Source organism: Physeter macrocephalus, chromosome 11 (assembly GCF_002837175.3).
Source record: "Physeter macrocephalus isolate SW-GA chromosome 11, ASM283717v5, whole genome shotgun sequence".
NCBI lineage: Eukaryota > Metazoa > Chordata > Mammalia > Artiodactyla > Physeteridae > Physeter > Physeter macrocephalus.
The window spans coordinates 173,226,227-173,253,114 of NC_041224.1; the positions used below are offsets into that span (position 1 = coordinate 173,226,227).

Consider the following 26,888-nt stretch of genomic DNA (forward strand, 5'->3'; position numbering starts at 1 on the left):
GTGCGGGGTAAGGAGGGTTGTCCTGAGGATTAAAGGAGATGTGTGCTTGATGCACCCAAACAAGCAGATAATATTGTTGACCAACAGCAGCATTACGTGATGCATCTGGCTTGGTTAAAAGGTCTGAGGAGTTTTTGCTTGAATCAACCCAAATACCTATAAGTGGGTCTTCACGAGAGCCTCCCTGACCACCCCAGACTAGAGGTCGAGATCCCCCCAGCCCCATGTTTGGGTTGTTCAACAGTGAATGTTTCCTAACTTTTGCTCAGCGATTCCTATTTAAAGATGGACCCTCTCCTTCCCCAGCTAGACTGATAACCCCAGGAGGTCAGAACCCCATGTCTTACTTACCTTCACGTTCCCAGCACCGAGCTTGACGCTTGGCAGTGAGAATGCACTCCGTTAGGGAGGAATCCGTCACTTATAACAACAAGCCGAGTGCCCTGCTTACCTTCTCCAGATGGAGGTTTATCCATCGAGTAAAGGTCCGCTTCTGCACATTCTCCCGCTCAACTGAAAACAAAGAAGTGCCCTTAGCTGGGTGCAAAGAAGTACAGGCAAAATCCCACCCTCCTCTTCCCAAGGGGAGAGTCTATGGAATCTCTGTAGGATATGGGGAGCCCCGGAGGTCCCATATAGGGATGGAGACCTTCCCAGAAGGAGGCTGGCAAGGGGCTGGGGAGCACCTAGAATCCATTTTCTCCAGCCCAACCCTGAGCATCTTAAATAGATTAAAGACCCACGAATTCAGACACACAGAACAAAATCTTATGCACGAGCTAACGTGAGCATTTGGGCATTTGACCCTCCAGCATAAGAAGCACTGGTGGGAAGATAGAAATTTAAAGCACGAGGTGATGATGCCACATACCTGCCTGGCGGTCGTGATGGGTCAGAGGAGCTGGGATGGAGGAAAGGAGTGGAGGTCAGTGATTAGGAACTGGGAGGGGGCTCGGGAATGTGTGGTGGAAAGAGTTTGACAGTCCTGGCTTGGACTCTTAGCCTGGTCACCTCCCAGCTTTGCGTCCTTGGGCCGGTCGCCTATCCCCATATCTGATCTTCCCCATGAAGATACATGCGTGACAGCCCACTTCCAGGCTGCCGTAAGACTGACCCGCGATCCTGCAGGTCAAGCTCAAAAGGGTTCCTGGCACAATAGCTGCTCATTTTTTTTTTCTCTGTAGCAATTATTTTTAGAGCCAGGGAATACTTTGCGCCCCCCAGGAGGGGAGAGTTCTGCAGAGCCCCAGTGAGCAGGGAGGACGCCAACCAGACACAGACCCCTTCCCCCACAGGACAGAATTTCCCAAACAGGTTCCTTAGGAGGAAAGGTCTTTCCTTTTCAAGAGTTATTGCCATCTATCTACCTAGCACGAATTATGTCCTGGACACTTTGTTTCCAATAATCTTTAATCCTGACAATACCACCTGTGAAGTAGAAACTAGTATTTTATAGATGAACAAAATGGGGCTCAGAGAGGTACCCTGACTTGCCCCGGACATCAGCTGGAGAGAGACAGAGCTGAGCATCTGTCTGTCTGCCCCTCATCAGCCAGCTCCCTGGAAATGGAAGGCTTGGGTTTGAATTCCATCTCTTCCAAAAATTACGACAAAGGCATCTGCAGTAGTAATGATAATGGTTTAAAAAATATTTACCGAACACCGGCTATGTGGCAGGTACCCATCTAAGCACTTTACATGCATTCACTGATTTAATCCTTCCTACAGCCTTTGCAGGGAGGGACTTTCAAGATGGGAAAACTGGGGCACTTGCCCAGCGTCACGCAATTAGTAAGGGTATTGTTCCTATGTTACAGATGAGGAAACTGAGGATCGAAGAGCTAATAAGCCACAAAATTAGGACTTGGAACTAGAGTCTGTGCTTTCCCCATTCGCTCCTGGGCTCTGTGGCGTCAGCTGGCTTGGTGCCCGGGCACCCGGAGGGAGTTTCCGTGAGAGGCCGTGGTGCCAGTGCCTGGGTCTGGGCGCCCCGGGGACCACGGTAGCAGCCCCTGCAGCTCAAGACGCTACGCCTCTCAGGAAGCTTCCTGGAAATGTCAGAGCCAGACAACTCCTAAATCACTAAGTTCTGGATTTCAACATATTGAAAGAACACATCACATATGCTTAAAACCATTTCATATTTCTTTAGCAATAAGAAAATGAGAGGCAATTTATCTCTTGGCGGAGAAAAAAAGGCTATGGTTTTCTCTAGCGACTGTGGTTCTTTTTTTCCTCCCAGCCTCATTATTAGGTAGATAGTGGTGCCCATAAATCAGATTTTAATATTGTGCCTTTCAATCTTTTTAATTGAAGAGCCAGCAGACAGTAATTATGCACATAACTGCTTCTCTCTCATTTTCCTCTTTTTCTGTCAGGGAAGGTCACTGGCTAGTAGACATAAGGATGAAAGAGCTCATTCTAGTGAACTGCTTTTCATGGGGGGCGGGAGAAGGGAGGAAGGAAAAGAAGCTGATGGAAGCGAGGCCAGGAGGGGGGCATGTGCTGAGGGCCATGAGTTACAGAGTTCCAGAACTTCCCAGAAGATGGGAGAGACCTTTCTGCCTCTGCAGCTTTTTCCGCAGTGTGGGTCTTCCCATAGTTTAGCGTCTGTCCCGCTGTTGATGGACATGGGCTATTTCTGGTTTTTTACTGTGTGGAGCAGTGCAGTAGCCAGCACCCTGGCACAGGCAACCTGGCATGAGTCTCTGTGCACAAACGTGTGACTATAGTTCTTACGCCTGACGACTAAAAGCGGAACTGCTGGGTCTTAGTAGTGGGCACATTTGAGAATTTAATAGCTACTTCCAGACTGCCCTCCCAAAAGGCTGCCCCAATTTATACCTTCACCCCACCCTGTCTTTAAACAAGTTTATGGGGATTGTAAAGTATTTACACACACATTCAAACACTCAGGCTGGTTTCTCCATATGGCTTCAGAGAGAGCAAAGTCTGTCTCCTGAAACAGAAGTGCATTCAGTGAAAGCCTAAGAGAACCAGGCGTAGGCTGTTAGTTTAACTGTGCAGAGGGTGCAAATGAGGAAGTGGGTGTAAATGAGGAAGTGGGTGTAAATGAGGAAGTGGGTGTCTGTTAGTCTACATATGCCTCATCTATCTGCCCACTGAGCCACCTATCTGTCCATCCACTCACCCATCCATCCACCCTTTAGTCCATCCATCCATCCATCCATCCACCCACTCATTGGTCCATCCATCCATCCATCCACCCATCCACCCACTCATTGGTCCATCCATCCATCCATCCACCCACTCATTAGTCCATCCATCCATCCATCCACCCATCCACCCACTCATTAGTCCATCCATCCACCCATCCATCCATCCACCCACTCATTAGTCCATTGGTCCATCCATCCATCCATCCATCCATCCATCCATTCATCCATTCAGCCAGCCTCCCAGCTGATACTTACTCAATGATTACTACTTGCTGGGAACTATGCCCAACCCTGTGGGCAAAATCAGAGATGAAGAATTAAGCATTCGTGGAATCTTGCACTCCAAGAATGCACAGCCAAGTAGGAGAGAGAAAACACGGATGCCGCAAGGCACATAAACAAGGAGAAATGAATCAGAAATTTCAAGAGCTGATGGGATGGGAGGAGGTGATTTCAGACTCCAAGGGGGACTCCTCTGGGGGCCCTAAGATGATCCCCCCATAGAATTGGGACACGGAGGGATCCTGAAAGGTAAAGACAGCATTTTAGCCCTGCCCTGATCCACAGCCAACCTCTGGGTGGCGTCACTTCCATTCCAGCCAAGGCCAGTGGGCGAATTCAGGCACAAGGCAGCTTCAAGAGCACAGTGGAGCCACAGGAGGGCAAGGTGATGACTGAAGACACCAGGGGACTGTGAGACTAGGTCACAAATAGCAGATGAGTCCCAAACAGAAATAGGGTACGGAGACCATATTTTCTGTTCCTGAAACTAGGACATGCCGCTCAATACACAGGAGAGGGAATGCGAGAATTTAGCCTGCCCCAGAAGGCCCACCTGAGAGCCACACACCATTAGACCATTAGCTGACCTTGGTCAAGGTCAGAACTTTCAAAACACCTTTGCCTCAGTCTCCCCTCTGCAGGATGAGGATAACCATGCCTCCCCCACAGGAATGCTGGGAAGATCAAAAGGGATCCGCCAGAAAGGCATTCCCAACAGCTGCTCCAGAAGGGCCACCTTTCCCCCAGCCCCAGGGCACACCGCATGCCCTTGGGGTATTTTATCTGGCTTCTCCACACAAAGGTCGGCCGCCCTTTCCGGGCCTCCTGAATTTCCAAATACCCACCCCCATCCCGCAGGCCTTTTCTACTTCTGGCCCTGCCAAGACTCTATAAACTTTATATCGTTTCCCTAAACCCAACGGCCCCTTTTGTCCACGGCACCTATCACGTTGTAAAGGTGTAGGAAACCACTTCTCAGGAAGGGTCTGGCCTTCTTGCGGAGTGTTTGTGGGGCCTGGTGTGGGTTTACTGGGCAACAACGGAGTAATAACAGCGCTGGAAAATCGCCATCCCAGCTCTGCTTGGCCAGCCAGGGTGCTTGAGCACCAGGTCCGGTGGAGGAGGAGGGGCTGCCAGGCCCGGGACTCCAGGGACACACAGACGGGGCGGCCCAGCCTTCTGGCTCAACTCCACCATCCCAAATTCCAAGGCATGACTTTGGCTCCTGCTTTGCCTAGAACAGGCAATTTGAAAACAGGAGGTGTGACATTCCTTCCTTCTCAATGGCAGGCTCAGGGGTTGGAAGCCACAGAAAAAGGGATACTAGCTCTGGGAGTTAAAATAGACTCATTTACATTTGTGGCTGTCTTTCCGTAGGTCCACATTTCCCTCAAACCTTCTTCCTATACAATATTTCCTCTGTAATAGTCTGCTCTTCCCCACCCATGGGAAAGCCTTGATGGCTTTATCTGTTGATGAAAATAATATGCTCATCACAAAAAATTAAAATATAGAAAAGCATAGAGAGGGAATTCCCTGGCAGTCCAGTGGTTAGGACTTGGCACTTTCACTGCTGTAGACCCAGGTTTGATCACTGGCTGGGAAACTAAGATCCTGCAAGCTGCATGGAGGGGGGAAAGAAAGAAAGGAAGCAAGGAAGAAAGGAAGAAAGAAAAGCATAGAGAAATATATCTCAAATCTCTTTAAATCATTACACCCAGAGATCACCAGTATTGCCATTTTAATGACCATCCTCCTAGAACTACACACGCACACACACACACGCACACACACACACACACACACACACACACACACAGGCTCAGAGTTAATGCACACGGGTGCTCATGTACACAACTGCAACGTGATCACCCAAAGACTCAGTATTCGTCAAAGCACTGCCCACGGATCCCTAACATCAAGAGCTTCTGGGCTTCTGGGGTGACAGTTAAAATGCTAATTCCTCCACCCCAGCCAAGACCTACTGGGTCACACTCTCTGGGGCTGGGGCCTGGGAATCTGAATTGACCAGCTCGGGGGTTATGATAGTACACAGTTGAAGAACCTGGGTCTTCCCGGGAAGAGACAAGTGGCACAGTCCCTTGGTCACCTCCGGGCACAGCAGAGACGGCGATGGGACATCACCTGGCGGAGGAGGAAGGGCCGGCGTTCTGGAGCCAGAACCACAATGCCACCCCGCAACCTGAGATGGAGACACGGACAGGGCTCCCGGGTTGGCTACAGTACTGCTCATGGGCGCTGGCGACAAAAATTCCTTTCCTGCTTTGTCAAAAATGCTCTTCCTGATGATGCTTTAAGTCACTAAATTCACGCAGCTGCTCTGAGAGTCCCGAGAGATGAATCAGAGCTCGCCTAGGCGGACGGCAGAGCAGAATCCCGCAGGGGAGGCTTATCCTTCGACGTCCATCCAGATGCGGCAGCTGGGGGCACCTGTTTCCAGCCGCAGGGGCACTGCCCGGGCGGGGGGGAGGCGGCTGGGGCGAGCCGTGGCCTCACCTCCGGGAGCTCAAAGCCCTCGCCCAGAGCCGGGCACAGCGCATGTGCTGAACGACGCAGCTGCAGCTGTTATCGCTAACCTCTGAGAAGCTGCTGAACTTTTCTGAAGTTGAGTTTCTTTTCTGTGTGATAGAGATAACGCCTTCCCCTACCAAATGAGACGATGATGCCTCTGTGTGTGTGTGTGTGTGTGTGTGTGTGTGTGTGTGACACACAGAGGACCTCAGTAAACAGACTTGTTTCTTCTCACAATTCATAGCATTCCAGGGACCCACACGTGGGCCCTACTGACAGCTTTCTGTAGGATGGGGCGTGGCTACCCTGGTGACAGCTTAGTGGGCCCTCCCTGTCCCCAGTGGAAAGGTCACTGAAGTCCCCCACTCAGCCCTCTCTATCCAGGAGGCAGGGTGGCAGGAGGCCCCGTACTTTTCAAGCTTTACTCCCGTTTTGTGTGAGGGCAGGACCCTGGCATGCGTTGGCTCCTGTGCCCCAGGCCTTGTTCGCCAGAAGCCCGGGTCTGTACAGAGGGCCATCTCAGCTCCAGGGGAAGCCACAGCCCCCGATGGTGACAAGGGGGTTCCTCCAATAGCATCCTGGTCCAGAAACCTCTTGCCCCACCTTATACAAGCAATGTCCTGACACACATACACTTTCCCATTCTGGGTCTGAGCTGACTTCCTCCGCTGGCTGGGAAAGCCACTATCCTTCTTGCCAAATATCCTTCTTTTTCTCCATGGCTCAGACCCCCACTCATTCTAAGTGTCCCCCTTGGCTCGCTTCAGCTGTGCCAGCTCTTTCCATCAGCTGGGGATCTTTAACCCAGGATCAAGGGCACCCGCCGCCCCACGGACAGCACACAAAGAAGCTAGCCCTCGGCGGGGTGGGGGGGGGTCCTGCATGCCTGCCCCCACCCAGCCCTTGGCACTGCTGGACCCCCAGGAGCCCGCGGCCGCCCCCCGAAGAGGCCGGGTCCCCCGCCTTGTGGTTTTACTCCTTTCCCCATCTTTCAACACCTCCCAGAAACACAACCTCATTACGTGGCCCCATGCTGGTTCATCTGAGAAATAAAACTCAGAAACAAATTAAACGGCAATTTCTTTTTCAGCAGGAGGGGAGCCAGGCTTCAGGAATACCAGGCCAGCAGCCTTCGGTTCCGACTCCTGGGGGACCGCCATCGGCTCTGGTGGTATTAAAAGCCAAGGCCTCCAAGTGGTTTGCACCAGCAGTGATTTTGCATTTAATTTCCTTTGTTTTTCCTCCCCCAATGTTTGCTCCGACCCAAGTCCCTTTTATTGAGACTTTGGTAATAAAATGCAAAACTCTCCTTGGGACCCCAGGCCAAGGAGCATGCAACTCCTACCAACCGGTGTGCAGGGAAGTGGCAGGGCCCTCTCACCCCCTTTCTAGCTCCTCTGCTACCTTCCCTCCTTTGTCCCTTGTGGGGCCGGGGATGTGCCGAAGGGCCTCAGCACCAAGAGTGAGTCCGGGCTCCAGCCGGTGCAAACCGGTGGTCTCCCCAGTATGCACCTGGGGAGACGCCAATAAAACTGCCAAGCTCATTCGAACTGGGGACTTAAATCCAATTCTCTCACAGGTCCCAGAGGCCACCAATTAACATACCACGTCCTGCCCCACCATGCCCCTGCTCCCAAACACATAACCCAGGGCTCCAAAGAGCTAGTCCCAATTACACACCAAATTAACTTTTAAGCTATATGTATATATATATATACAGGGCGGGTGCCTGTGATTAACATACAAAAATAAACCCACTCTAGTTCTTGCTGTGAGTGATCCTGTCTAACCCCATCGCTCAACCTCGGTCCACCTTGATTTATGACAGATGACGCCAGCCAGCCAGCCATAAAAACCAAGGTTAGGAAAAGGGATTTTAACATCCACGCAGACGGACAGACCAGGTGACATGACCAAGTCAGACAGACTGCCCGGAAGCATCCAGTTGAAACGGAGACAGAGATTGAAGCGGTGTCCGGACAGATCATTCACACACCCATCCAGGAAGCAAATGGGCTGATACTTACACCGGACCATGGAAAATAAGAATGTGGACCCCGTCCTCATGGGCTTCCTTTGCCAGGTCCCACAAGGAAGGGTGGAGAGAGGGAGGGGAGGAGAGAAAGAAGGAAGGAAGGGAAGCAAGATAGAAACATACTCTCTTCCCATACTATGGAGACCGTGATTCCTGGGGGACTGAACTCTCCTTTGTGGACCAGAGATTTTGATGATTTTCTTTTTTCTAATACCAGTGTTTCCGGGAAAGTATCCTGGCTTCTGAATACTAACTTGAGTAACTTCTAAAACAGTGTTTTCCAAACCACATTCTGCAGAGGACTAGTTCTAAGAGGGCTTTCAAAAGAGGAACCCAATAAAGCTGGGAAATAGTGCATCCTCTGTTTCCTCTCATGGATATTTATGATCAGTATTTTTAAGGCTCTGATAAGTCCTGCAATAAAGACGTGTTTCACTTGGTCTCAGCCAAGCTCATCTGAAGCCAGACCCCGTTTCTGGGTAAAACCGATCACAACTTTCTTGTAGAATCCTGCTTTGGAAATACGGAGAGATGGTCATTCATGGGGGATGTCTCCACTGGGTCCTCACAGCCACTGAATTAGGCAGCCACACTTCCTGTGACAGAGACTCCCATGTGTTTGCCAAACCCTGTTTCCTTTTTCTCATGGGCACATAGCCAAACTACATTTCCCAGCCTCCCTTGCAGGTGGTGGGGGCCTCATGGCTGCGTTCCAGCCAACGGTACGCGGGGAGGTGCAAGCATGCCACTTTCAGACAAGACCAGGCCAATGCTTCATGCCTTGTGCCAAGGATGTAGAGGAGGACCGAGCCATAGCAGGGAAGGAGGCTGGACTCCCAAATCCCCCCTGGGACAAGGATCACCCAGCAGTGCCACCCCACGAGCAATACCACTGTGGGACTGTTGAGTGAGTGAGAAATACACCTTCACTGAGTTAAGCCAGAGTCCTTTGGGGATTGTTATTATAGCAGCTGGCCAACCAGGCTTATACCTGCCTTAGGTGAGAACCAGCCTCCCCCGCGCAAGAGAGGAAGGGGAGAAGGGAAAAGTCAACATTTCCGCAGCCTCTTCCAGGCACAGGGAGAAATACTCCGCCGCTGAATCCTCACGGCAACCTCAACAGGTGAGCGATGGTGCTTCTGGTGCAGATGGGGAAACTGAGTCCCAGAGAGGGGAAGTGACCTGCTCCGGTGCTTGGCTGCACAGCCGAGGGAAGAGTCTAGCCTGGTGAGCCAATACCCTCTCCACGGCACCTTGCTGGGCTGGTGGAACCCTTCAAAGCAAACATCTTATTGAAGAACCTTCACAAAGAATCGGTTTCACACCCTGGTGAGCTCGGCAGAATACAGGCTGACCTGGTGTTTTGTCCCCGAACAGAGCTTAAATAGGCCTAATAAGAAGTAGCTTGACTTCTCGGGTTCAGCTCTTTTTTAAAAAGGAGATTAAAACGCTCAGCTGCATACGCATGACCTTGATTTGCATTTTTAATAAAGCCCCACACTCACCCTTCAAATACCAATGTTTTTATGTACATGCAAAGGCCAATCAGCTGCGAGATTCTCTAGAATTAGGGTGACCAACTGCCCTGGTTTGCCCTGGATTGAGGGGGATCCCGGGACACAGGACCTCCAGTGCTAAAACTGGGAAAGTCACAGGCAAACCAGGATGAGTTGGCCATTCCAAGCAGTAGACACAGCACTGTGTCCTGGAGAGACGCGGGAGGGGTCAGCTGCTGGGAGGGGCAGAAGGCCCTGGGAGCCACGTGGGAGACCAAGACAGCATAACGCGAGGTGGTTAATATTTGCTTTAAATGCCAGGGACAGAGCAAACCCTGAAATTCCCATTTACAACTTTAAACTGCCAACGAAAAGTGACACCAGCGTGAACAGAAATTCCTGCCTGAGCAGGAGAGGTAACACTGGAAACTATGATGGGGAAAGGCAAGAGGTGTCAAATTCTCCTGAAGCTACACGTGTCCCCCAGATTTCCTGTTAATTATTAGCCTGAGAACCCAGAGGCTGCCAATGTGACAAATACAAATGCTTCACACACCATGGGTTCCTTTTTGAAATGCATATGTTTGAAAACAGACAAAGGTTATCTATACACACAAACCATCCAAATGGACACACTTGTGCATGCCCACGTGTGTGTGCATGCCTGAGTGTACACACACACACACACCTCAAGGTAATCCTCAAGGTAATGTGGGTTTGAAATGCATATGTTTGAAAACAGACAAAGGTTATCTATACACACAAACCATCCAAATGGACACACTTGTGCATGCCCACGTGTGTGTGCATGCCTGAGTGTACACACACACACACACACACACACACACCTCAAGGTAATGTGGGTCACCTTCAACCTTCTTCAGGGACCTTCAGTTCCCAGGGTCACTGGAGGGATTTTGTCATTGCAGGGTCTCCCTTATGCCACAGCCATAATGGTTCAGACCTCAAGGACTGCACTCACACTGAGGTCAAGGGCAGAACATTGCCGCTGGGTAGAACCCTGTAGAATGGCAAATTCCGGTTCGGTAATCCTACAAAACCCACTGAGACTAGACCCGTGATGCTCAACCCTCACAGTCACCTGGGGAATCTTTTAAAAAAAATCAGAGATGCCTGGGCTCCATTCCAGACTAACTGAATCTGAATCCCTGGGGGCGGGGCCCATGCATCTGCATTTTTAAAGCTCCCCAGGTAATCCTGACACTGAGCCAGGGCTGAGAACCACTGCTCTCAGCCAGGAGTTGGCAAATTTTTTTTGGTCAAGGGCCAGATAGTAAATGTTTTAGACTTTGCAGGCCATATGGTCTCTGGCAACTAGTCAACTCTGCAGTGGTGGCAGAAAGCAGACAAGGCATACCCAAACGAGCATGGTGTGTTCCAATAAAACTTTATTTGTAAGAACAGGTGGTGGGCCGCAGCTTGCCAAGCCCTGCTCTAGACTTCACAAGCCCCACTGCCTGATTTCATCAGCCATTCTGGACTTTGCTGGTGGCCATACCCTTCACGGCCCAACTTTTAAAAGTCAGTTTGGGGCTTCAGGAGCAGGGGGTCGTTTGCATTCTGTCTACTGTTATAAGAAAAGCAAACAGCAGTGGGGGGGGGTGGATGGGGCAGAAGGTGTATGGGAAATAAGAGTAGCAGAAAAACTGAGTATTTGGTCCCTGCAAGTCAGAGAAATCCACTTGGATTTTCTCCTCCCATCACCAAAACTGTAAGAAAAATCACATTTGGGCAACCAGACTTTTAAGTGATTCTTGTCCTTATTTTACTTCTTCAGCGGCCGGCCTTTTTCAAACCAAGTCCTATCACCTAGCCTCTCCCTCCTCATTCCCTGCTAAATATCCACTTTGTCTGAAGAATCCAAGAGAGCAAACATGGAGAAGGAAAACAACCCCACACAATCATTAATTGTTTTCCTTCTTCTTTTGTAAAGTTTAAATGGAAACAGGCTTAAAAAAAAAATCAAACAGGGCTTCCCTGGTGGCGCAGTGGTTGAGAGTCCGCCTGCCGATGCAGGGGACGCGGGTTCGTGCCCCGGTCCGGGAAGATCCCACGTGCCGCGGAGCGGCTGGGCCCGTGAGCCGTGGCCGCTGGGCCTGCGCGTCCGGAGCCTGTGGTGCGCAACGGGAGAGGCCACAGCAGTGAGAGGCCCGCGTACCGCAAAAAAAAAAAAAAAAAAAAAATCAGAGCTACCCGTAGGCAAAATTTCTTAGCAGATTAAACCTTGTCCAAGGAGAGTAATCTCCCTCAGCCATTTTCTCAGCACCGCAAGGAACCCAGAATTATTCTTCCCAACAGAGCACTCGGCAGTTCAGTGTTCTGGCTGGAGAGGCCATTAAAAACTTAGGGAAGCTTCTCATCCAACACTGCCATCGAGGCAGTCGTCCAGGGTCTACTTGAATACGTCCCAGGATGAGGCACTCAGTACCTCTCCAAAATCAGGCTTCCATGATCTCAAAGCTTGTCTTATGGAAAAGGGGAAAGTGCAGTGGGCACAAGTTAGGAGCGAGAGGATGACAGGTTTCAGTTTGATATCAGGAAGCTAGGCCATCAGAGCTGACCAATAGTGGGATGGGATATACCAAACACTTCCAGCTCTTCAAATCTTAACGTTTTAGAGGAAAACTAAAAACACACAGATACTCTGAGATTCTGGCTAGAAAGCCCTGGTAAATGTTTTTTCAGGCTGCTGGAAAATCTGGTGAGCTGGAAGAAGGTTTTGCTACGTCTCCTGATAACTACTGTAATTCCTCCAACTAGAAATGCTACGAAAACTAGTTCTTCTGACAGGTTGGTTAGGGGTGAATTTTTACTTGAAAATGAGTCCGTATATTTATGTAGGAGAATTCACAAAAAGATGGGACATAACCGTATCACTAACAGATTCTTGAACAGGTTCTTATACGCAGGGACAGGGGCCACTGCAAATATTCCTCTTTGGAGGAAGCTCATAACCAGCTCAATTTCCCTTCTCACTTTGCCGTCAGGAAATTCTTCATTAAACTTGGCCAAGTTTAACAAATGAGCGGAACTGTGGCCCGCATATCTGGATACTAACTTTCCCCTGGACCTCGATTTTTACAAAAATATTACAGCCATACCTTGTTATCTGCAGGGGATTGATTCCAGGACCCCCATGGAAAACAAAATCCGTGGATGCTCAAGTCCCTTACATAAAACACTGCACTATTTGCATGTAATCTACACGCATCCCCCCATATACTTTAAATCATCTCTCAATGACTCACGAGACCTAATACAATGTAAGTGCTACGTACATAGTTGCCTCCGTGGCAAATTCAAGTTTTGCTCTTCGAAACTTTCTGGAAATGTTCTTTGGAATATTTGTTATCTGAATCCACGGACGCAGAATCCACAGTTACAGAGGGCCAACTGAATTTGATACAGACTCTTTTGTTTATAAACTTTATTTTATGGATCAGGTAAACTGCCTTAAATGTTTTTGTTCAAGAAAGTAGAGTATAATAAGTGAACGAACAGACGCGTGAATGAGCAAACCCATAAGTAAACAGAGTGTCTCGCACGTGGTGGTCGCCCTCCTCCACCCCACCCACGCCTGGTGTATAAGTAGAGATGCTCTGCTGAATCAATCGATCAAACGGCCAATCAATGGAACACCCACCCCCCACGGCGCTCACTGCATCTGGCCTCCAAAACCACCATGCTCATCCTGAGACAGCCCGGATCACTCACTTCCCAGCTGCGACCCTGACCTCCAATCTGTCCGTCTAACCTCACCAGTGTGGCTCTGGGAACACAAACTAGGTCTCCTCCCTTTTCGTTCCTGCAGTTCCCGCTCACGGTATCGCGCAGGCTGTCCCCGTGAGCCGAGTCTCAGGTGGGATCTAGAGGACTGAACCAAGAGAGCCCGGAGGAAGAGACCCAGGAATCAGTATGAGGACCAACTCTGTGATGCGCTGGCCTGAGGGGATGACGACCGTCTGTCCCTGGCAGAACAGGTCACCGTGGCTCTATCGGTGGGAGCTGGATCTGGATTTCTCCCAGGTTCAGGTATCAAGAGAACAAGCCTGACTGCAAAAGGACCACCACCTGGCCCAGGTCAGGCATCTCGGCACTTGGCATAAATGAACAGCCAATTAAGACACTGCGTCTAGCTGCCCCTCGGGAAGAAAAGGGGCACCGTGCCACGTGACACCACTGTGCGTGAACTAATCTCATAATTCCTAAGAGTTTTCGGTGTCTGCTTTCTGTTGCTAAAGCTGCCACGTTTTTGGGGCTCACTGTGTGCCCGGCGCTACACATGGCTCATCTCTTTTCTCTGATCCGTGACCCTATGGGACGGGTACTGTCATGGTGGTGTGCACGCCAGAGTGCCCTGCAGGGCACCCCCTGGTATGGGGATGCCCCTCCCTGGTCGTTGATCCAGGTGGTAAAGGCAGTGGGACCCTGAAAGTCAACGACACGGCCACTGGATCAGGGTTGGGCCTGAGCTCCTTCTTGGGAATCAGACTGGGTCTGATTCCAGCCTCCAGCTGACTGGTCCCTTGGAGCAAGCGGCACAGGGGCCATTTGCTGCCACTCGGACTGGAGAGCAAACAGATCAATCAGGAAGAAAGAGAGACACAGAGATGAGAGATGGGGTGGGAAAGACGGAGAGGGAGAAAGCGTACAAAGGAGAGTTCTGTTCTGGCCTATTCTCGAGGCCCTGCTACACACACCCTTTGCCTTTGGATTCAGTGGGACCCCTGTACTTTTCTTAAAGCAAAGGCAGCTTTTTAGCTTACTCACGCTCTTGTGAGTTTCCGTTGGTTGCAGTTAAAAGCATCCCCATTAATTTCTTCAACAAGCAAACTGCAAATTCAAAGAGAGAGATGAAGGGACACCGAGAGATTAAGAAAGCCTCAAGGGACACCCTTGGATTGCAATGTATGGCCCTTATTTGGATCCAGATTCAAACACATTGTTATGAAGATAAAATAATTGTATTCTGGAAGTTCAAAAACATAACTAAAATAAATTCTTAGCAAATTATAAAATGCCAAAATCAGGGCAAGAAGAAATAGGGAATTCAAATACATCAATAAATGTTAAAAAAGCAACAACAAACGGTCCTGAACTTGAACATTCCTGATTCCCATTTTACAGATGCACTAACCGAGGCAGGGACGAGTCTGGCCACCCATGTGGTCAGTAACAGGGCCGGGTTTCACACCCAGGCCTGGCCCCAGAGCCTGTGTCAAACCCAGCCTGCTGGACACACTGCCTCCCGACCTCAACCCCGACCGGGACACCGGACGCCACCACCACTCCCAGACTTCCCAGTAAACCAGGGCGGAGCTCATTAGCAGAACTATTCTAAGTCCTTCCAATTTAGGTCACTACCACCTCCTGCCACGCTGTGTGCCACCTTGGCGGGTCCCTCTGCAGAGGGATGCCTACTTTCCGAGGCTGTGCTATTAGCGATTTCATATATTTCGTCAGTTCTCCCACACTAAACCACAACTTCTTCCCAGGAAGAACCCTATCTTCAAAAGTCTAAAACCTATAAAAGGGCTTCCCGGTAGAAGCGGGCCTGAAAGTGCAGACAGCTAGGGAAGGAGACTACAACTTTTATTACAAGCTTGTCTTTATATTTAATTTTTTAAATGATGTGCATACATGTGATAGAAATTTTAAGCTTTACTTTTAAAAATTTGCTATGTACCCAACCCTGTGCATAGTGCAATCTTTTTTCATCTTTTGTCCTTAATACCACCGGGGGAAATGTTTCCAAATGCCAGATCCGACAAAAGAATTTTCTGTTTGTAAAATTAATAGATACCTGAAACACACAAAAAAATCAGAAAATACACTGGAAAGAAAAAAGTCACATGGATTCAATTATTCCAAGGCAAGCTTATTTCCTTCCATTCTTCCTCTACATGTTTTTTATTTTTGCTTGCTTGTTTGAACATAATTTCGACCGTATTATATATGCCATGTGGTATTCTGTGGGGTGGGCACTGTTGTTTGCCTGCTAAATATCTTTTCTCACCTTTCCTGAATGGTAGTAGTAGTAGTTATTATTATTATTGTCATTATTATTATTACTGTCATCAATCTTGCCCCTTCTCCATCACTGTGTCTTGGCTGTGTTGGGAGAGGGGGCAAATAACTTGTCTTTTAGTTTATAGGTACAAGGAACCAGACAGACACTTTCAAACCTGAGAGGCAACTGGCAGAGCTCTTCATGATCCTGGATTTTGAGCCCTGGCTCAGAGTGAAATTTTCTGACTTTTCCTTGGGAATGTTCTGATATGGAACATTCATATGAGTTCTGAGATGGAAAAAGGTATGTATGGATGGTGGGCAGCTAATGGAGCGGACTGTAGCAACCGCTGGTTGCCGCCCCAACATTCGGCCTTCCCTTCTTCTCAACTAACGGAATGCTGATTTTGAGCCAGCGATCTGCCTAGTTTAAAAATGATCACTTCCCAGCCTCCCTTGCGGTCCGGGGGAGTCATGTGACAAAGCTTGGCCAATGCAGTGGAAGAGGAAGTTAGGGGGTGGGGTTTCCAGGAGTGCCCTGTAAAAGGGAGCAGAAAAGGCTGAGGTTTACTTTGCCTTTAATCCTCTGGCTTCCAGTCACGAAACTATGAAGCTAGAAAACGTAACAGCCACTGCTAGGAATGACTGAGCAGTGGACAGAAGCAGCTGGCTCCATGATGGCTCTACTGGGCCCCAGAACTGGCCCCAAGCTGCTCATCTCCAGGCTCCAGGTAAATAAACCCTATTTGATGAAGTCACTGTAAGTTGGGTTTTTGTTATTTGCAGCTCAACACGATCTTAACTGACACAATACACATCCTCTTGTATGACGTGATAAACCCAACGTAAACTCTTCAAAGCTTACTCGACCGTAACCCTATTGTTGGGTAGTTAGGCTAGTTCCAAGTTTGGGGGTGCTGTTACTACTTCAGTAATAAGCACATTTATGAGTAAGCACCTGTGGGTCCTTACATTTCTATAGCAAAACTCTTTCACGTTCATTCGCTCACGAAGCCAGAGGAAAATGATTCAAGATAGGATGGCTCAGGGGCCATGTTATAGGCACCAGGTTTTCCACGACGTCTTCTCTCTCCTTTATGTTTCCCCCTAACATTTAGGTTCTGTTCAAAAAATCATCCAACTTCAGTAAATGGTGGCTGCTGAATGCAAGTGAGAAATGAGAAACAATTCCAACTGGTGAAGAGCTAGGGATGCGTCATCCAGGTTCTAAAACCCTGCAGATTAACCCTATTGGAGGTCACCTCGCGAAGCCAGGAAGCCTGTCTCTAAGCGCAGGGTGCAAAGAACGAATGACTGCAATACATTAAGGCATAAGCAAAGGCTCAGGAATACTGTATATTGCTTGGGGCCTCTGAACAACATGGCGGGGGGCGGGGGGCATGGGACAAAATCCTCAGAGATGAGAGCCAATGTTTGCGTGTGTCGGCGTGGGCTGGAGGAGCGGCAGGGAGATTGGGAAGGTGCTCGAAAAGGTGGCAAAGACTATGAGGTCTTGAAAAGGTATTAGGAGAGGGCTGCTTCTTAACGACAATACAGGAAATCTGTTCCAGGGACCACCTGGAACCAAACATCACCCTCTCTAACCTCTAGGTTTCCTGAGGCCCTTTCTGTTTCCCATGTGGTATATGCATTTGGCGATGGCACACAGCGATCCCACGTGGGGGGAGTGGGGGGAGGAGTGGGAGAGCAGTGAAGGGCCAAAGACAATGTCCATCTTCTCAGTTCTCAGGTGATGATGATAAAACCACCACCCGCCATCTTGTGTTCTGGAAAACCTTGGTGCCTCTGCCCCCTGATGTGGATGGGGTCCAATCACTCTGGCTGTAAAAGTGAGTCCTGTATTCTCACTGACCGACCCTAAAAAATCAGAGATGTAGTAAAAGAGACTCATCTCCCAGTCAAGTGGTCTTTGCACTCTTTTAAACACATTTGTTCCCTATGGGTCCAATCCAGAATGTCTTCAATTTTATAAATAGAACTCATTTATTACGGAAGAAGGACTTGACATCCTGGCATTAAAATCACAAAGATCCTCTCTTACCCTCAACTGTGAAAACTAGGACCCTATATTTATTGAGTTCTGGGCTCTGTGCTGGGCACTTGTGAGGTGGGTATTAATATCTCCATTTTACAGCTGAGGAAACTGAGGCTCAGAGAGGTGAGGGAATTTTGTGTTCAGGATCAGACAGGAAGGAAAAAAAGGAATTCTAAATGTCTTAAGCAAATGTGCTCTAAATTCTAGAGCGAGCGGTGTCACAGAGAGAATTGTTGGATCTTTGTTGGTGAGGGGCCCCCTCCTCCCTCCCTTCAATCGCTTCTTTCATAAGGAGCAGTTGGAACCCTTCCGGGCCTGGTGGTTTTCTGAGACATTCCTTTACTTTTGCTTATTCTCAAAGCTGCAGGCCAGGTTCTAAACTCAGGTCCAAGGGCCGGGGCCAGACCTTGGAGTCTTCACGCAGAGAAGAGTTTTCTGCCCTCGGCCCCTGCAGAGGGGAAGGATTAGCAGGCAAAGTCCAACTTGATTGAAAAATAACTTCCCTCCCGGCTTCTTTATGGCTTTGTGTCTCTTCCTCCCAGCTCTGGCTGAGTCTGGCCCCAAGACCACTGCACTCAGGGTGGGCCTTCCTTCTCCAAGGAGTTGGAAATTACCAAAGGAGCACCGGAGGGGTGCTGAGCAGGCCATCTGAAGTCGAGCGGCAACTTACTCATGTTTTTAAAAAGTTTAAAAATGGACGCAGCAACTGTAAAGGCCCGAGGCATTCTGATTCGACCACGTGCCAGCTCTGCGCTGCTGGGCAAAGTGTCTCCCCTCACTGTCCCCATCTGTAAAGTGGGGGGACAGCCCAAAGCACCGTGGGGTTGGCATATGAGGATGCAGTGAGAGCAGGTGTTTACAGAACGCTTAGAACCTGACACATGGCAGTAGCGGCAGATGGGACAGCCCCAGCCCTGTGATAGGGTGAGCACGTTTACATCCATCAGGCCAGTCAAAGCTGCTTCCTGCCAGCACTTCTGAGTAGCACAGAATCTGACTTTGGCCAAAGAGAGGACTAGCCTTTGCCCTTGGCTTCTGGGAGGTGACCTACGCCATCCAGCAGGAGTGTCCTTGTTTAGGGCAGGGGCTGACCACGCCAGAGAGACCAACAGTGTGACCTGGGATGGGGGCTGTGGGTCACATAGCACCAGTGGGCCTGGAGACTGAGTGCAACCACGTGGGCCACCAATCAATCAATCAATCGATTGATCGATCATGCCTACTTAACGAAGGCCCAGTAAAAACCCTGGGGACCGAAGCTCACACGAGCTTCCCTAGTGGGTGATGTCTGTGTGTACTGTCACACATCAGTGCCAGGAGGGTAACGTGAGTAGAACCGCTTTCAGTGAGCTCTGTGTCTTTCTAATGCGTTATCAGACCTGAGGGTGGTTTGGGGAACCCCTCGAACTTTGCAGTTAGTGTCAGAAATGAGGGTGAATTCCAGACAACTTCCCCGACACCAACAACCCTCCTGAGTTTCATGTCCACTGGGACCCCCAACCACCCAAACTGGAAACAACTAAGTGGAGCGTGTTTCGGATGCAATCTCGTGGGCACCTCAGTTTCCACGTCTGTAAAATGGGACGCACAGCGCCTACCTTTCCAGGTCGTGAGTTGCCAGATCAGGAAGGAGCTCCCTACGTCATTTTGAACCCAATTCGACTGACAAAAGAGCACAGTCTGATCGGGCTCACGAGTGTTTGAATTGCCGGGCTTAACACTTAGAAAATGATTTCTTTATGAGCTCGTAGCTTCCTGGGAAAGGCCAGCCGCCTAGAGTAACCCCCACCTGCCGTGCCCCTGGGAGGGCATCTGCCCTACGCGCTGGCTGGGTACCCAGTGAGGTCCCAACCATCTCTTAAACATTCACTCAAGACGTTGAAATGACCAGGTGGCTCCTGGCTAGACGTTCCTTCATTTATTCATTTTAAAATGAAACTGAACAATGCACTGGAGGCATAGTGTGTGTCTGTGTTGGCAGGAGAGAAAAACTGCTGAATACAAGGGCCCGGTCAGCACCCTGCCGGGCACACGGGCACAGGGAAACTCAATGCTCGGAGAAGGGCTCCTGTGGTGGATGGAGCCTCCGCTCAGGAACTTCCCGTGTGGGGTGGAGTTGGAGTAGGAACTTGAAGGTCCAAGGTCAGCAGGGAGGGAGGTGGGGGGGCATTCCCTGCAGGGGGACAGAGAAGGCTGGGGCGTGACCAATAACAAAGGGTAGGTTCTGAGACCTGTCAGCCCCCAGCTCCTTGGCAGGGGGAAGTGGGGCAAAAACGGGGGTGGGGGGGACACTCGGTGAGAGAGCCTTGAATGCCATCCAACTGGTTCCTTTGGACCAAGTACACAATGAGGCCATCATTCCTATGGATTCCTTGAATTAGAATGTGTGATCTTTCATCCCCGTTGCAGTGTTTGTGAATTAGATTTGAGAAGTAAACCAAGGCAGAGGCCAGAGTAAAACAGATGATTTACACTTCGTTCGTCCAGTGAAACAACTGTCGAGGACCCGCTGCCAGCTGTGTCTAGACGAGGAGCTATTTGTTACTGTTTTTATTCTCTCTTCCCTCTTTATCTTCCACAGGTAGTAGATTCCAAGTCGTTCTCTTGGATGTGAAGGACGCCAACTGTAAATAAGGTGTCCATCCATTGACAGAGACCCAGCAGGAGCCACTGAAAATGTTGTGCTAATAGAGTAACTCTGTGCTTAAGTGTTTACAATATGTGAACTGCACCTCATTAATCCAAATTAATCTCTTCCAATTAACTGGCGTTACCTCATGGGTGGGTGGAGTAGAAGGGAGCTAACTAGCGTCAGGCAGTCAGCCAAGAGTGCTCACCACCATCTTGTTTAATTTTCTCAGCGATGGTGTGTTCAAACTCTGTCTCTGGGAGACCGCCCACTTGCTCCCCTGCCCCTGCCCCTGCCACACGGTTATAAGGGGTGTGGAGCTACTGTGTTCTGACCCTGCCACGTCTCAGGACGTGCCCCTCCCTGGTCACAGTTAGATCGACTGAAAGGCCACGGGAGCCCAGCAGAGCCAATGAGCTACTTCCCTGGGAGCTTTGGACTTGGGGTTACAGAGAGCATCGGAGATGTCCCTCCCATGACTGAAGCCACGATATTTGAACTTGGGGGCTCACGGAGACCACATTTCCCACTTGGTGGAGAAAGCTGGCCTAGAGCATAAGAGCGACTTAGTCAAAATGCAGAGAGGAGCAAAACAACTGGTGACGTTTGAGTCCCCGATGCCTTTACTCCTGGAGCTCAGCCTCACCCCGACCCTGCCAGTGGCTTCTTTGGTGCCTCTTTCTTGAAATCTAAAAGGAGAGTCCTTCCCTTTTGTGCTTAGATTAGTTCCAATCAGGTTTCTGTCACTTGCTACCAGGAGTCCTAAGAAGCAGGTGTTATTATCACCATCTCACCAACGAAGAAACGAGGCTTGGGCGCTTGCTGGAGTTTCAGAACTAGAATTTGTTGGGCGCGTGCAGCAGAAGGAAGAGTCTCCGTGCCTGACCCTATGGGTCCTTCTGGTGGGAATGCAGGGCATCTCCGGAGCTAAGGACATAAAGGCATCAGCAGGGATGGAAAGGTTCTGTTCTGCTCCATCCTTTCCCATCAAGTCCCCTCACCCCCAGCAGTCCCCACGGAGCCAGGGACACAGCCTTCTCCAAGAAGACGGCTGTTGGGTTCTGCTCTGGCCCTGCATGGCCTCTGCCGCTGGGAGATGTTGGTTTCTCTCTTAGCTCCACCAGCCAGCTGTGTGGTCAAGGGTAATTTGCTTAACTTCTCTGTGATGGGCTGAATTGTGTCCCCTCAGAAATTCGTATGTTGAATTCCTAACCCCTCAGGATATCAGAGCTGACTGTATTTAGAGGTGGGGTCTTTACAGAGATAATTAAGTTAAAATGAGGTCATTAGGGTGGGTCCTAATCCAATAGGACTGGTGTCTTTACACACACTCAGGGGAAGACCACGTGAAGACACAGGGAGAAGACGGCGGTCTACCACGCAAGGAGCGGGGCCTGGAACAGAGCCCTCCTTCATGGATCTCAGAAGGAACCAAGCCTGATGGCACCTTGAACTCGGACTTCTGGCCCCCAGAAGAGTAGGAAAATAGATTTCTGTTCTTAAAGCACCAGGCTGCGGTACTCTGTTATGCAGCGCTAACAAACTAATAGAGGCCTTGACATTCATCCTTCCCACCTGTGCAATTACTAAAGCAACACCTGTGGCCCCAGGGTGCAGGGCGCGTTGCGATAAGAAGGAGAAAGCAGGCACACATGGCAACCGCGGCCTGGGCACGCCTGCAACGGTAGCTATCTTTTCTAACGGTCACACTGCCCCAAGAGCTGCAGAAGTTTCTCTGTCCTTTGCTAGTCCTTCCAGGAAGCCTGTTGTTTCCTTGACAACACAGTTCCGACAGGAGGTGACACATTTCCATCTTTCCTGAACGGACAGCTCTAAGCTGAAGGGCTGGTGGGTCTCCTAGAAGTCCTTCCGGGTCTCTATGTACGTGGGACGAGGAAGCTTCCAGGTGTGGGCTCATCCCCAGAGAAGAGGGAACGAAGTGTGCGTGGTTCACTGGACGCCCCCAGAGAGCCCAGTGTGGAGGGACGGGGGGAGCTCAAGTCCGGCGGGGGGCAGGTGCCCGCCCCGTGTGCTGTGCCGGATGTTAACAAGCGCTGGCGGGGAGCCGCAGGCCAACAGGCCCGTAATAAAGGCTCCAAGAGACAAAGAACACAGCGCAGGGAGGCAACAGCTCTGGGCAGACAGGGAGCGTGAGGGCGCCGCCCTGCAGCCTCAGGCGGCGCAGCAGCTGGTGTGTGTGTGTGCGTGGGGGGTCTGCTACATGTGTACCTGTGTGTGGTGTAGGGGTGTGTGTGTAAGGGGGTGGGGTGTGTGGTGTATGTGCAGCGTGTGTGTATTTGTGTGTGGTGTAAGGGTGTGTGTGTATGGGCGTATGATGTGTGTAAGGGGTGTGTCGTGTACGTGTGTGGGGTGTGTATGAGTATGTAGTGTGTGTGGTACGTGTGCTGTGCGTACAGGTGTGTGGGGGGTATGTGATGTGTATGGATGTTTGTGTATAGCGTGTGTGTGTAGGATGTGTGTAGCATGTGGTGCGGGGGAGGTGGTGTGCATGTGTTTGTGTATATATGTGTGTAAATATACATATTTGTGTATGTGTACGGTGTGTATAGCACACGTGTGGTGTGTCTGGAGGGGCTATGCCGTGTGTGGGCATTTTTGTGTGTCTGCTGTGTGTAGTACACACGGTGTGCATGTGCATGAGTGTGAGTAATGTGTGCGCTATGTCGGCTGTGCAAACGTAGTGTAGAGTGTGTGCTGTATGCGGATGTTTGTGTACGGCGTGTGTACGTGTCTGTGGTGTGCGTGTGGTATGTGTCTGTGGTGTGTGTCTGTGTGTCTGTGTGGTGTGTGTGTCTGTGTCTGTGTATCTGTGTGGTGTGTCTGTGTGTCTGTGTGGTGTGTGTGTCTGTGGTGTGTGTGTCTGTGGTGTGTGTGTCTGTGTGGGGTGTGTGTGTGTGTCTGTGTGGTGTTATGTCTGTAGTGTGTGTCTGTGAGTGTGTATGTCTGTGTCTGTGTTGTGTGTGTGTATCTGTGGTGTGTGTGTCTGTGTGTTATGTGTGTGTCTGTGGTGTGTGTGTCTGTGTGGTGTGTGTGTCTGTGTAGTGTGTTTGTGTCTGTGGTGTGTGTGTCTGTGGTGTGTGTGTCTGTGTGGTGTGTGTGTCTGTGTGTGTCTGTGTGTCTGTGTCTGTGTGGTGTGTGTGTCTGTGTGGTGTGTGCGTCTGTGGAGTGTGTGTCTGTGGTGTGTGTGTGTGTGTGTGTGTTTGTTCAGGGATTGCTCCTGGACCTGGAGGCAAGAGTGGCTGGCCCACCAGGGCTGGGAAAGGAGTGGGAGCCGGACAGCGCCCCCCGAGGGCAGAATGGAGGGAGGTGACCATGTGTGGCTGTGACACGGGACAAAGCGGAGAGCTCGGATGCTGGCTGGATGCTGGCTGGGCCCTGGCCGTCCACCAGCTGCCCCCACCCCAGGCCTGACCTCAGAGCAGGGAGGAAGGGCAGCATGGACCAGCCCAGAGGGTGCCAGAGAGGGTCCTTCACAGGACACAGGAGGATGCCCCACCCCCTCCTCTGCCCAGACCCTCCTGGGGTTTCAAGAACCATCTGGGAGGAAGCGAGAGGGCAGGGCCGGGCCGCGGTTCCCACAGAGCTGCTGGGAGCAGGACAGAAAAGCACGATCTTGACCTGCTTGGGGATCCTGTTTTTACACCCAGCCGGTGGGGCTGGGAAAGGAGTTGACTTGTCTGTGTCTCCCCTTCCTGGGCGTGAGCTCCCTGAGTCCCTGGGATACCTTAGTCCTCTGACCCCACCAGCCAGCACGGGGTGGATACCTGTTCTGAATCATGTGCATGTGCTGCTGAGCTAATTAAGGACCAGAGCATCACGTCTAACCGCAAACCCCTGAGTGCTTAACCCCCCAAAGGCCCTTCCTAACTCAGGACTCCTCAGTGTGCAGATGCGAGGCTGCGGGGGCCCGGCCCACCTGCCTGTCCTCCCCTCTCCTCACTCCCACTCTCCCCTTGCTGCTGCACGTCTTGTGGCACCCTAACACGCCTGCCCACCGTGCCTCTGGGCCTTTGCACATGCTGTTCACACTGCATGGAACACCCTTCCTGCCTTTCTCCACCTACTCATGAAATTCCTCTGGATGTCCACCCTGCCCATCTTAGGATGGGGAGGCACCTCCTTTCTGTTCCCCACAACTGCAGCACCTGGGATTCTTTGTCTTGTGACTTTCTCATCATTACTGCCTCCCGTGGGTGCCTGGCATTCAGTGAGCACATCCTTCCTTCCTTCCTTCCTCCCTCCCTCCCTCCCTTCCTTCCATCAATCTTGCATTTATTTGCTCATTAAAAGGATGAATCCAACATGCAAATCAAATTAATGAATCAAATACCTTCAGAAAGACTCAAACATACTCTACTATGAGCAGTGCCAAAAGAATTATAACAGACGCATTCCTGGCTTTCAAGAAGCTCGTGCCATTGTCATTCTGTAAGATAAATGTGTGGGAAAAAAATGACTAATATCTTGCAGTCAATGTCATGTGTCAAATCAGTGGTAAATAATACATACTGCGGGGTGAGACAGGATAGGAGAAATATCTTCGGAGGCTGGAGAAACCAGAGGAGGCTTCCTGGAAGGCGTGGCTTTGCATTAGGTCTTAAGTGCCTATATGACTCGGTTTATTCCTATTGACCAAAGGTAATACAGTTGATTCTCATTATTCACAGGAGTTACATTCTAGAAAGTCACCACGAACACTGAAGTAGCAAGTACTGAATTATTGCTCCTTGGGGAAACACGGGTTTGGGTTCCTGAGAACCTCTGGCCACACTTTTGTCAACCAATCAATACATACCTTGTTTTATGTGTGTTTCTGTCTAAAGATATCTTACTTAATATATACTGTTGACTCGTTAACACTGGACTCAGGGGACTTCCCTGGTGGCGCAGTGGTTGGGAATCCGCCTGCCAATGCAGGGGACACTGGGTTCGAGCCCTGGTCCGGGAAGATCCCACGTGCCGTGGAGCAACTAAGCCCGTGCGCCACAACTACTGAGGCTGCGCTCTAGAGCCAGTGAGCCACAACTACTGAGCCCACGTGCCGCAACTACTGAAGCCTGCGCTCCTAGAGCCCATGCTCGGCAACAAAGAGAGGCCGCTGCAGTGAGAAGCCCGCGCACCACAACGAAGAGTAGCCCTCGTTCACTGCAGCTAGAGAAAGCCCGCGCGCCATGCCAAATACCCAACGCAGCCAAAAATAAATAAATAATAAATAAATAAATAAATTTTTTTTTTTAAAATGGGACTCAGCGCCAATAGTGCTATAACTCACGCCTGAACAAAGCTTATCTAATGCATGTATTTTCTCTTTAAGGTACATCACAGCCTTCTTGAATTTTAGCACGACGTGTGGGGGGCATTTTAAACAATGAGATCACCAGCGAAAAGCCCAAAAATGCTAAAAATGTGGAACTGACTAGACCTCGAAAGGACACTTGTTGAAGCATGAGAACTGAAACAAGAAGACAGACTGATGCTTTGTTCCATCTCAGCTGGAACATGTGCGTTACATACTCAAATTTTTTGCCACTCTGTGCGTGTCTGCAAATGACCGTGAAAGCACCACGAGCATTGATTTGGGGGCTACAGATAAAGTTAGCGAGTAGGTGAAGTGCAAATACGGAATCCGTGAACAATGTGCGTGGAATGTAATTAACAGCTTCCCCTTTCACTCTCCACAGTTTGAGAGTCACCAGGGTCTTGGGACCTGTGCCTCTGCAGTGGGCCCAGCAAAGCACGTAACTGCTGTTGGGCAGGTAGCTCTTCCGCCCCTGCCCACCCTAGGCTGCCTGCAGGTGTGCTGGCTCCCCCATCCCCCCAGGTAACATGGGGATCTCCACAGCCCGTCTCCCATCCACAGCAAGAACCTGGAAGCCATCACCGTCCTCTCACTCCCAGGCCTCCTAAAGCATCTGTCAACTTCGTTCTGATGAGGAATGAAACCTGACAATCTGCAAGTAGCTCCTTTTCCAGACGCCTTGCTTAGGAATTCCTCCTCCGAGCAGTAGCTCGGCTCAGGGCCCAGGAGAGCCAGCATCAAAAGCCTGGATGACAGGTGCTGACACTCAGCCAGCATCCCCGCCTGCATTCCCAAACGTCCCGGGAAATCAGTCTGAACTCTCCACGTGTCTCCCCACCTCGCGCAGGGCATCGGCAATCAAGTGTCATCACCTGTTCAAGAGCATTAAAGCCAATCTCAGAGGCGGCTCTGGTGACTCTCTTGAAGTTGACATTTTCTCAGGCCCTGTATTCTGCCCTGTGGTTAACCCAGTTTTTAGCCTGGCTACTGAATATGTAGCCTTTCTGCAGCTGTTCTGCTTACCAGAAGAGCAACCCTATCTCCCTCCACAAAAGACAAATACGTTCCGCTGACCAGAGGACAGCTCAGCAAGCTGAGCTGAAAAATGATCTAGAGCAAGCAGAGAATCAGCCAAGAGATATCGACTTGGCATTTATTAAATGCCTAATAAAAATAGAAAACTGTTTCTTGGGGCTTCCCTGGCGGTGCAGTGGTTAAGAATCTGCCTGCCAATGCAGGGGACACAGGTTCGATCTCTGGTCCGGGAAGATCCCACATGCCGCGGAGCAACTAAGCCCGTGCGCCACAACTGCTGAAGCCCGTGCGCCT

General features: G+C 50.4%; 1 protein-coding gene across 1 annotated transcript in view; it reads right to left on the reverse strand.

The window, feature by feature from the left end:
* CLMN (calmin) overlaps positions 1-26,888 on the reverse strand; it is a 112,577-nt gene that overhangs the window by 34,068 nt on the left and 51,621 nt on the right. The window contains exon 2 of the mRNA XM_024131090.3: positions 452-513. Within this exon, the coding sequence (XP_023986858.1) occupies positions 452-513 (62 nt within the window). The remainder of the gene's footprint in view (positions 1-451; positions 514-26,888) is intronic.